Genomic DNA, 12,057 nt, shown 5'->3' on the forward strand with positions numbered 1-12,057 from the left:
TAATAATAAGAATACATTCATATTATTTGTTGTTGTTGATAAAATAATTTTTCATCAATACTAAATATATATTTTTTATTTGATCATTATTCAATTATATAAAACTATAATAATAATAATAATAATAATAATAATAATAATAACAATATTAAGTTGTTTTTATTATTATTATTAATTCATATATTCAATTATGGATTTTTTCATTAAATAAATGTATATATGTAAAAAGTTAATATACATATTATATGTAGCTATAATAATAATAATAATAATAATAATAATAATAATGTACAGAAGCATTTTAACTAGTGATCTCAGAATTTTAGTCCACTGTATCCTAATATATTAACATATACCTTGGTGGTGTAAAACTAGGTAAACGAACACAATATTAACAGAACCATATATCCAGAACCAGCACAACAATATATAAAACCAATTTTAAAAATGGAAAAATAATAATTAAAAAAACTTGCATCAATGTTGGGGATATTTTCAAAGAGTTGTCTGGCAATGTCTTTGCATCCGCTCTGAAGTGCTTCGGTGGGCATGTCCCCGTCTGAATACCAGTCCCGGTCTACACAGTGGGCATATGCTGCACTCGGAGTGGCATGGTTCACTCGTGTTGTTGTGACGATCCCCACTGATTTGCCTGGGGAAAATACAGGTAGTTGCAACTGTTCATTGTTCCTGTAGGGGCATGTCCATGATTACCACTATATCTATATTCAACTGGATTACATATATATTTTTCCTCATCTATCTAGTAATTCAATGCGAAATATTTAATCAACAGACTGACTAAGCATAAACCGACTGAAATTTGCACTGCTTCAGCTTTGCAATGCTGTACTGGATAAGGAAACAGCTTTATTGTAAGTCTGGCTAAGGTCACACAGTTGTATGGTACACATTTTGGTAACACTTTAGAATAAGGTTCCATTAGTTAATGTTAGTTAACTACTTTTGTTAACATGAACTAAGCAAGAACAATCATCCTACAGCATTTATAAGTCTTAGTTCATGTTAATTTCAACATTTACTAATGCATTATTTAAATCAAAAGTTGTGCTTGTTAACATTAGTTAATGCACTGTGAATTACCATGAACTAACAATGAATAACTGTATTTTCATTAACTAACATTAACGAAGATGAATAAATACAGTAATAAATGTATTATTCACTGTTTGTTCATGTTAATTAATACATTAACTAACATTAACTAATGGAACCTTATTCTAAAGTGTTACCCACATTTTTTATGCTTTCTCTGGACACAAGCACCCAAGTGAGAGAACATTTTTCCCTTTACTCAGATCAGGTCAGGTTATCAGTCTGACACTGATTGGAGCATCCTCCTTTTAAACCTCTCTGGATTTTAAATGTTTATTCTGGTCATGTCTTACAAATTCCACTCGGCTGCTTTCATTCACCTCTACATTCGGTGGAGGACTTCAGTCTTATAAAATGCTTCATTTGTTTTTATTTACAACATGAGAATAAAACATGAGCAAGCCATCTGCGTGTTGCGCTCATCAGTCAAACTGTCACTCTTCTCATTTATTCCTTTACTTCAGATAAGGATGTGTTTTTTCCACTTTCTTCCATTCTTTATCTGCGCAATCTGCTTTATGTGCCAGTGTCACCTTTGTTTCTCTCATGCAAGAACAAGGTAATGGACTGCTATAAAAAAAAAAAATAAGCCGGTGAAGCCAATAGACGTCGGGGGCAGAAAAGGCATTATAGCTGCTGTGTGGCATTCAACAGGGCATCTTACCTGCATCTTTGGCCCATTTTAGAATGGAGCTGACCTCGTTCCCCCGAGTGGTGTTGCACTGGGATCTTACAGCTGCTGCACTCACTCCAACTGTGCCCTCGTTGGCTTTGACACCGCACAGATATGCTGTGGCAGTACCTGCACTGTCTGGTACCTGAGCATTGGTGTTATATGTCTGGGGGGGAAAACGTGCACAATTTTAATAGCTGCAGGGATTTTTTAAAAGTGCAAAATTAAATTGTGGAAAAAAAAAAAAATTAAAAGTGCACTTAGTGTAAATACATAATTGCACTCTGCAATTTTCATCATTTAGTATGACTATAAATAGTCTGAGGAGACCATACATATATGTGTATATACATATATAGTTTTTGTTGTTGATAATAAAAATTGCCAAAACCCTATAAAACTTGACATATGAAATAATATTCTGAAAAAAATGTTGAAACTGAAAAGTTTAGACAAAACCTTTAGACAAAATATGTAAATGTTTGTGGTTGAGAATCATATTCGATACATCTGGGGCTTTTATGGATCTCATAGTATGATACAGGAAAATATGGAGCTCATATACAAGGATAAAAAAAATCTAAAATGTATTTCCAAACTGAGCAAAAATGTGAAATTTGGTGCGGTTGCTGACATGTACATGGCCACAACATAAGATTAACATCTTAGCTTGCAAGGTGCAATTTGTTACTCTTTATCCCGAAATAATATGTCTTAGTAAGATGAAAGCTCTAGTTTTTATATACAATGCATTGCAATAAAATGATGATTGAGAGATCTCACAGCAAAGATTTCACAGCAAAAAGACTCTATGACTTCCAGGGGGACATTTTTTTGAATTATACTAAAAGCCCTTTTACTTGCTGATAACACATAGAATATCAAACAGATGACAAAAGGCATGTAGTAGATTGAACAGTTTTTTAGAACAGCTTTTTCAGCAATGTCAATCATGTTAGTAATATAGAAAATTGCATATCAAATATGATAGAGTAGGCTTTATAGGGTTAAGTGAAAAGTTTACATGAAACCAAAAAGAAAACAGCTGAATGAATCTAGAAGATAATAATTGACTATCTTCCACAGATGTTATTTTAATAATAGGTAACATCTGTGAAATATTTTTATGAGAGAATCATCATCCCAGAACTGTGCCCGCAAGAGAAATTAAACTATGATTTGAATCTGTTCTCTGTGGTCCGGGTGAGCGACTGCATGGCTTATGAACACAAAGGAATGGTATGATGGGCTTACAGCAAGTGGGATGTACCTTAGAGAGGGCAACGAAGGGGAATTTGTCCATCTCTAGTTGTGTTTCCTCACCGCTGTGTCCACTCATTTGACCTTTTAAAATGCGTGCTGCTGTGACCGTGGGTACTCCCATGCCTACACACAACAAAGGTTGGATCATTCACACAGTCTATTTTTAACAACATACATATCCTTCAAGCACCATATATCACAAACAACAGTCTTCCTGTACCTCAGGACCTCAAAGGTGCTTGAGAAAGCCCTTATATTATTATGTTGATGAACAAGCCATTCTCAAATGAAATCCTGAATTTGGTCCATAATTGTGAGATAAAAGATTCACTTGTCACTTAATGACCTGCTATTCTTAAAAGCATCAGGCAAATTAGAGTACATTTAAAGGGATACTCCACCCCAAAATAAACATTTTGTCATGAATCACTTACCCCCAAGTCGTTCCCAACCCGTAAAAGTTTAGTTTGTCTTCGGAACACAATTTAACGTATTTTGGATGAAAACCGTGAGGCTCTTGATTGTCCCATAGATTGCCAAGTAAGTTACACTGTCAAAGTTCTGACTGTTGACAAAGGAATTGTTGAAAAAAAATTCATTATTTTTGTTTTCTTTGCTTACAAACAGTATTCTCTTCGCTTCATAACATTACGGTTGAACCACTGATGGCAGATGCACTTTTCTGAACCTTGACAGTGTTGGCAGTCTATGGGACAGTCACAAGCCTCACGCTTTTCATCCAAAATATGGTAAATTGTGTTCCGAAGATGAACAAACCTTTTAAAAACATACAAAATTTTATGCTCAGTTTTTTTTTTTTTTTTTTAAAGCACAATCATATTGAAAAGAGTTCACAAAGTCGATCTTTAAGCCTTAAGCTTAAAAGAAATCATGAAATATTACACAATGTTTCAAAATGTAATTATTGTAATGTCTTAATACTTGAAATGAGGGGTGTTTTAGCGGCAACTATGACTTGAAATTGTATCTAAAGTACTTTCAAATATAAAAACGCAATCTTCATTTGAACAATATTGCCTTTCTTGACAATTTTTTCCACAGTGAACTAGCAAATTAAGTTATATTTTATTTATGTTTGCAGTACACACTGAATGTGAGTAGACTGGGTAGCACAAAAATTGTACTCAATTGTGCAGGCTGGTATGTGGTTTATGTCATGGACAATGAGAACAGCAATACATCTACATAAATTCTAACTGATGTGCAGTGGTGTATAAAGTACCTGAAAGTCATACTCAAGTAAAAATACAGATATCTTACCAGAAAATTACTTTGGCAGAAGTTGAAGTCACCATTTAGAATATTACTTGAGTAAAAGTCTTAAAATATTTGATATTTATTGTACTTAAGTACGAAAAGTATTTTTTAAATCTTAAACGTACTTAAGTATTGAAAGTAAAAATACAAGTAAATGCAAAATGGAAAATAATAAATAAATGTTCATACACAGCTTGAGTAGCAAGATTGTGTTCAGTTCTAACTATTTCTTCCATTTAGTATTTTTGGGTAAACATATGAAGCACTTCTTCCGGTACTTAGTGTCTTTCATTCCAACATTAGAAAACATTTCTGGAATCTGCATCTGAAAAAGCATTTATGTATCTCAGACTGGACATGGATTCATTTAAACTGCTGTTAAAGATCAATCATTGAGATTAAACCGATTCATGCAAACACAGCATTTGACTGTGTTAATGAGTGAATCACTGAATCATTTATTCAACCTATTCATTCAAAAAGCTGGTTCATTTAATAAGTAAACACCGTCCATTGCTCAGAGATGCAAAAAAGTGCTGTGATCTTTTTTTGGAACTATTTTTGTTGGCAAAATTAAGCAAAAACAAGCAATATTATGTCTAAAATGTAAGTCACTTATTGCTTTACTGAACGTGTATAAGATGATTAAATGTGATTATGCATCTTCAGAAAAACTAATTTTTGTGTGATATAGATTAAGTTAACTAGGCCTAACGTTACAATAAATAATATAAATATAAAAAAGCATGCAGAATAATTATTGCCGTCTACAATTTAGAATGCCTGGAATATTGAGTTTTAATAGACTAATAAATCAATGTGCATGCACTCTGTGTATGATTCAGTGATAGACTAACGTACTTGATAATGTCAGATTGCACATCATTACAACAACACTTACTATATTATCGCACACGATGCTGTATTGCACACCCCAGACTCGAATTCAATAGAAAAGTTAAATCATCCGCGGTTGTGTGTGATGCACACTTGTTGGCACACGAGCAAAGCTGTTTTTAGGAGTCTAACTTGCAAACAGCAGACCAGGGGACTTTTACTCCGATACTTAGGGGAAATGTGTCGTAGTAAAAGTATACATTTTAATTAGGAAATGTAGTGGAGTAAAAGTAATGCCTGAAATATAAAAACCCAAGTAAAGCACAGATACTCCCCAAAAATACTTAAGTACTGTAATGAAGTATTTTCACTTCGTTACATTTCAACACTGCTGATGTGTCATTGGATATCTTTTTTAGATTTTTGTAAACGGGTGTTTTTATGCCGCCATTGCTTTCACAGGGGTTTGGTGTAAAATCCACCAAATACTTCCAGTAAAATTAGACAACTTTTAAAATAGTTCTTTGTTTTCTGCAAAGAATATTCAGACTACCTCTTCCTTCCATCCTCACTTTTATTGCCAAGGTTTATTACGATAACCATTGTTTTTTTTTGTTTTTTTTTGGCCAGCTTGCATAGATTTTTCAAGCTGGAGTTCATCCTGTTCACCTTGTCTGTGTGGTTAATTTGTTTATTGCTCCACTGGTCACTGGCCATGTTTAATGCTTAATTTTGAAGCAGGTTCATATACACTGTAACAGGGCTTTTAAAAATATTTAACTCTTTATGTTGAACATATGTTATAACTGGTATTGCACAAACAGTTTTCAAGGCTTGGTTGAACAAAAAAGTGCATAGATATTATCTGACATAAATGACAATTAATTTCAACATGCTATTACCACACATGATAAAGTCCACAAATTGCAAGACTTACCATCACCAAGAAAAAGGATTATGTTCTTGGCAATATTCTTGTTGAGGTCTTGGAGGGTCAAAGCATTTTTTAGTGTACGTTGAGCCCATTCCTTCCAGAAATCAGGGTCCTTCTCTGATTCTACAAGCCGTAAGAAAACATGTTTCTACATTTGCCCACAAATTATAACACAACGAACAAAGATGTGCCTGCAAAACAAGTTAATGATCATGGCCTGAGACTGAAAGTCTCCATTTAGAGATTATGAGTTCGTTATCTCTCTCTAAACCAAACTGAGATGAATTTAACAAATCTTTGACTAGCATATCTTCTTCATTCCACATAAGCTTCTTAAAACACACATTCATGTAAATGAACATATCAGGGACAATCTGACCCAAAGGTCCAGTCTTCTAATGGAAGCTAATGTATAATTGAAATGAGTTTTTTTCTAGCTATACTTGGGTCAAGGTCAAAAAGAAGACTATTCAACTTTAGTGGTCTAAGATGGTGTTACATCATTTATGAAGCACTCATCTGACACATATCTCAATACAAATACAATGCAAGGCAGGGGTGCTTATTCCTGTTACAACAGAGATACTTTCCAGCAAACTTTAGTTCCAAACCTGCTCCAGCATTAATGTTTGTTATATCCAGAAGTCTTTCTGAAGATCTTGATTTGCTGGTTCACAAGTATTTGGTTATGGGCTGGACATAAATTCAGCAAGAAGGCAGATCTTCAAGAACAGGATTTAGCACCTCTGCTATAAGGTGAACTAAAACAGTTTCTTCTTAGAACAATAGACAATACATTCTTGTTGAGGTCTTGGAGGGTCAAAGGATTTTTTGGTAACAGACCTGGAAATTCAGGCTTCGCCATTCCTCCCCAAACCAGGCAACCGAGGATAAAGAGTGCAGCGACCTTCATTTTGTCATCTATCAAGCCACCGTTTTGCAGAATAACTCGTGTTCCAAGGATTTCCGAAGACTCCAAGATCTACAATGAAAGCAGTTATGTTAAAGCATGTCAATGTTAAAATATTTTTTCTATTAGCAAATTATTGTTCAGAGATAACTACAAGTAAGCCATTCATATGCTGATTTGAACTCTGTGTAACTGTGGCACTTCAATCTATTTGTTTGAAAGGTCTAACATAATAATATCAGCTCAACCAATGGAGTGAGTTTGGGGCGGGGCTACATTTCTCAAGGTATATTTCATTTGAAAACAATCCTTATTGTTGCTGTTATGTGTCGTGCCACTACAGTGGAGCAGAAATGACAAGCTTCTTCTTTAAGCGCAGAAAACAACTATTTACTATCCCAAGGCTTATTTTTTTCATCATAATCTTACATTCAGCAAAAACAACTGCAATATGAATGACTGTTTCAGATAGGGATGCATGTCATAAACAGTGTTGTGGGTAACAACTCTAATTACTTTTTTCCTGAAATTTGTAACTTAACGCGTTAGTTTCGTGCGTAAGTAATCAGTAACTTCGTTATTTAAAAAAAAAAAGTAATCCGTTATTTTAAGGAAAGGAAAAGCAGCCTGCTTTTTGTCAGACAGTAGTCCTAGGTCTACTGTGCCACCTGCGGATGTACAGTATCAGCGGAGCCGAAGCTCTGTGATCGTAAAGTCAATGGCTGTGATGCGTCTGTGCCCTGCGCCTGACCCTGTGTGTGTGTGTGTGGGTTTTTTTTTTTTTTTCGAACTCCCGGCAAGATAGCAGAGAGGACAGCGTTTGGTTTATGGAAGTACGCACATTATTTTCAATTTGTCAACGAAAAAGAAAAGAACATAACGGTAAAATGCACACTCTGCTTTGGTGAAAAGCTTCTGTCGACCGCCAAAAATTCTACCTCAAATTTAACGCTACGTTTTAATCACTACTTTGAAGAGTAAATGTAAGAGGACTGTGTTAAAGCGAATTTAGGCTTGTGACTGTGAGTGACACTTTAATAATAATTAGTTCGGCTATTAAGCGATTTGTCATTTGCCTGTGTGGCAATGAAGGATTTAATTCGGTTTGTTATCATTTTTGTTTGACAGGCAGCTGTTAATTTCTGTTTGATCGTTGGCTGGCTGGTTGTTCATCATTTCTAAATGGATTTAAATCTGCAAGCCTGTTTAAGGTTGTGTTTACAAGTAAGCATACTTGTACTTTGATAACTGCATTATTTAAAGTTAAAGAAAAATCAGGAGTTATATTGTGGTGCTCATAATATACAGTAGGCTACCCGGGCTGGGTAACGTTAGGTGCGAATTTTGATTAATAATATGTTCTGTGATAATAAATAAATAAAACGCCATGTGGAATAGCCGATTGCTGACCGTGTTTCCTGTTATTGTTATCCTGCAGTGTTAATTTAGTCGGATGACTGACGTTATTCATTGTCGGAAGTCACGACTTTTAGGTGCATTTAAAGGGGCCGGGGGCTGTGTCTGTCATGTGTGAGCCGCTGCGAACTGCTTTTAATTTTTGGTAACGCATGAGTACTCTAACGCGTTACTTTTATGAATAGGTAACGCTGTATCATAACTGATTACTTTTAATTGATGGTAACGTTGTAACCTAACTAACTACTTTCCAAAGTAACTATACCCAACACTGGTCATAAAAACTGATGCAAACAATAATTTAGTGGCATATTTGCACATTAATTTGTTGAGCTGCCTAAAAGTTCACACCTGAAAACGTGATATGACTGCATTAGTATTAAACGTTTCTGTCTTCTCTTTAGTCAAGGTCATTTTAATGGGATTGAGTGCCATTGCACATGGTGTTTTAATAGGCATGACAAAGCTGATTAACTAGACACCTCTATTCCAAGGCACAGGATCGCAAGATTTCTGTTACGAACACACACTTTCTCAGCTTACTTCACATCCTTTTAATGCAATCTTTAGTCACTGCGCAGAAAGCATCAATCAGTATCAAAAGCCATGTGTTCAGTCAACCTATACATTACCCTTGCTGGAGCTGTGACCACTTTGTATTTACATTTGTAAAACTGGACAAAAATGGGCATTGTGCAAGTCACATAATGCACTGGAATATTGATCTCTTATGAAATGCTTGAGTAAATGCAAAGCTCTTTCAGACCCCCATCATATCTGGTATTTCTCACACAGTTGTGAAGTGTGAAAAACATAGAGAAATAATTTGCTTCATTTACAGTGCAATGAAATTAATCACTGCAGTTGCATTATATGCATAATATATGTGAATCTGGACCACAAAACCAGTCTTTAGTCACTGGGATATATTTGTAGCAATAGCCAAAAATACATTGTATGGGTCAAAATGACAGATTTTTCTTTTATATCAAAAATCAATAGGATATTAACTAAATCATGTTTCATGAAGATATTTAGTAAATTTCCTACTGTAAATATTAGGGGTGTAACGGTACGCAAAAATCACGGTTCGGTACGTACCTCGGTTTTAAAGTCACGGTTCGGTTCATTTTCGGTACAGTAAGGGAAAGAAATGCAAACATTAAACTGCAGGTTGTTTATTACTATAAACTTTTCTTTTTTTTACAATTTGTGTACACTTAAAATAATTTTAATAAAATATATATATAATAAAAAAGAATAAGAAATAAAATACTGCTGCAAAGTTCTCCACTAAATAAAATACTCTCAGTCTCAAACCAATATCATATAATCAAATATAATGAAAAATATAAATAAATAACTATGATTACAGTGCAGCATTACCAGTCCCAGCTTGTAGGTCTGCTCATATTTAAAATATATATATAACTTTTCCAAAGTGTAAAGTGCAGCATCAACTGTTTCAGTTTTTAGACCTGCTCAGATTTCATTATTGCGTTGGCCCGATCGGAATTAAGAGCAAAGGTCTGTTTAAATGCCAACGGGAGCTGTGTTTGAATTGCAATCCTTTTTTTTTCTAGTTGTAGTGATGTTCACACTCGCGTGATGCCTTTTGAAAACCAACCACTAATGCAACTTATTAAATGCTTTTGTTTCCTGTGTTAGACCTGAATCAGTAAGCATTTAAGCTTTTTTTCCCTATTAGTTCTGCTTCAGAGAAAGTCTTCCGTGACTCGAGGCTCATTCACAAGCTCTTTCAGAAATGCAGTGGGGCTCCAATAGGCAGAACTCTTGAAGCTTGTCTGTATGTAAAGAAACACAGCAGTGCCAAAACACAAAGGGGCAGCAAACCGGAGGCAAAGTTGTCAACAAAACAGAAACTCCTTCTCGACTCATGTATTCAGAATGAAGACATCCCCTTCTTTTGGAAGAAAACACATCCAAAACAGAAACAACAGGTAACCAGCCATCTTCGTTTTTGGCCCTCCGACTTGAACTACAACTGCCAATGAGTATGTGTTCAGAAGGATGTGGATTAGTGTTATTGCTGAAGGAGCCAATCTTCCTTCACGTCTTCATTTTATGAACAGAGATTTTCGTTATTTTGAAATTTCAAATAAAATGTTAAGACCTGTCAGATCAAAGCATTCTGTAGGACATGCAATTTCATGTCTGCTCTGCAGTGCCAGCCAGTTTTTGCGCAACAGATTAGTTGTTGTTTTGTACTCTTGTGAAAACATGTTGAAGATTGACATGGAAGAGAAGAGATTGTTGAATAAAGTCTTTATTTTTGTTTTCACTGCGAACAAAAACCTTTCTCGTAGCCTCATAAAATTAAGGTTGAACCACTGATGCCACATGGATTATTTTAACATTGAACTTATTACCTTTCTGGGCCTTGAACGTGTCAGTTGCGTTGTTGTCTATGAAGGGTCAGAATCAGGAAGCTCTCGGATTTCATCAAAAAAAATCGTACAGGTTTGAAATGATATGAGAGTGAGAAATGATTGACAGAAATTTCATTTTGGGGTAAAATGTGTGTTATTTTGTGATACTGAGAGAAAAATGTATACATCTGTGACAGAAAAATGTATAAAACAAAATTCAATGGAATTGGGTGTCACCCTGTGGCTGTGTTGATATTTTGTATAACAACCTAAATAAAATCTCACAGGGGCATTTTTTTTATCGACTTCAAATTTCAAGTTTTTGATTAAAACATTTTGTCAAATATTTATTTTATATAAAATTAAATAAAAATAGTACAGTGCATTTATTTTACAGTAAATCTAAACTTCTATAATTTTTTCTAACATTTTTTTAACGATTGTTCAATAATCTGCTCATTGTCTTCTTTAAAAAGAGACCAACCTTAGGTCTGTATTCTAAAATGTTGTTTTTATTATTACATTTTAAGGTTGGATAGTGCACTTTCACTTCTATGTTTGAAAATGGGGTCTGACAGTAAAGGGGTTAAGGTAAAAAAAAGAAAGTGTCTTAACTTGATCTGGTATAGTCTGCAGTCACGAACAGAACAGAAAGAACAGAAAGAGTAAGGCACAAAGCTGGGAGGCACAAGGAGTCTCACAGAATGTCATAGCCTGGTCTCAACAGTTTGATCCCTCATTCAAACATTCTGAAGGAATGCTAATGGAATTTTGATCATAATTTGGAACTAATCATAATGGGATAAAACAGGAATTCTCAAATAATCAAATAATGTCCTACTTGACATACTAAAATTCCTATTTTTCATGTTTTTTTATCCAGCATTATCTAAAATGATTCTTAGATGACTTTTGTTTCATCCGATTTGGATTACAATAGAAATTAAATTATTTTAGATCAGTCAGGAAATACAATGGTTTAGGTAAAGCTGTACAGGAAAGTGAGAGTGTCCCCTAAAATAAAATGAATACATTAATAATAATAAATAATTTACAATCAAATATACTTAGTGAAAGTGAAATGTTAAAATATATACTTGGTGTGCATGAAATATTTACATTATCACTCAAAGGCATATGCATCTCTCCCTATATAACCTCTCACAGTATGTTTCATTTTTTTTTTCTCTAGACTGGCAAACATGCATTTAGTCTATTACGTTATCAATAATTAGATTCA

The 12,057-nt window shown here is 34.4% G+C and overlaps 2 protein-coding genes across 2 annotated transcripts in view; one reads left to right on the plus strand and one right to left on the minus strand.

Annotated features, from left to right (window-relative positions):
• LOC113072375 (alkaline phosphatase-like) overlaps window positions 1-12,057 on the minus strand; it is a 26,974-nt gene that overhangs the window by 13,735 nt on the left and 1,182 nt on the right. Inside the window, exons 2-6 of the mRNA XM_026245398.1 lie at window positions 6,945-7,083; window positions 6,105-6,224; window positions 3,060-3,175; window positions 1,781-1,955; window positions 477-652 (exon numbers count right to left, since the gene is read on the minus strand). Of these exons, the coding sequence (XP_026101183.1) occupies window positions 477-652; window positions 1,781-1,955; window positions 3,060-3,175; window positions 6,105-6,224; window positions 6,945-7,014 (657 nt within the window). The 5' untranslated portion in view covers window positions 7,015-7,083. The remainder of the gene's footprint in view (window positions 1-476; window positions 653-1,780; window positions 1,956-3,059; window positions 3,176-6,104; window positions 6,225-6,944; window positions 7,084-12,057) is intronic.
• Window positions 9,950-12,057, plus strand: part of LOC113072374 (endothelin-converting enzyme 1-like) — a 24,650-nt gene continuing 22,542 nt past the window's right edge. The window contains exon 1 of the mRNA XM_026245397.1: window positions 9,950-10,388. The gene's annotated coding sequence lies outside the window, so the exon portion shown is untranslated. The remainder of the gene's footprint in view (window positions 10,389-12,057) is intronic.

Source organism: Carassius auratus, unplaced genomic scaffold (genome assembly GCF_003368295.1).
Source record: "Carassius auratus strain Wakin unplaced genomic scaffold, ASM336829v1 scaf_tig00009052, whole genome shotgun sequence".
NCBI classification, from domain to species: domain Eukaryota; kingdom Metazoa; phylum Chordata; class Actinopteri; order Cypriniformes; family Cyprinidae; genus Carassius; species Carassius auratus.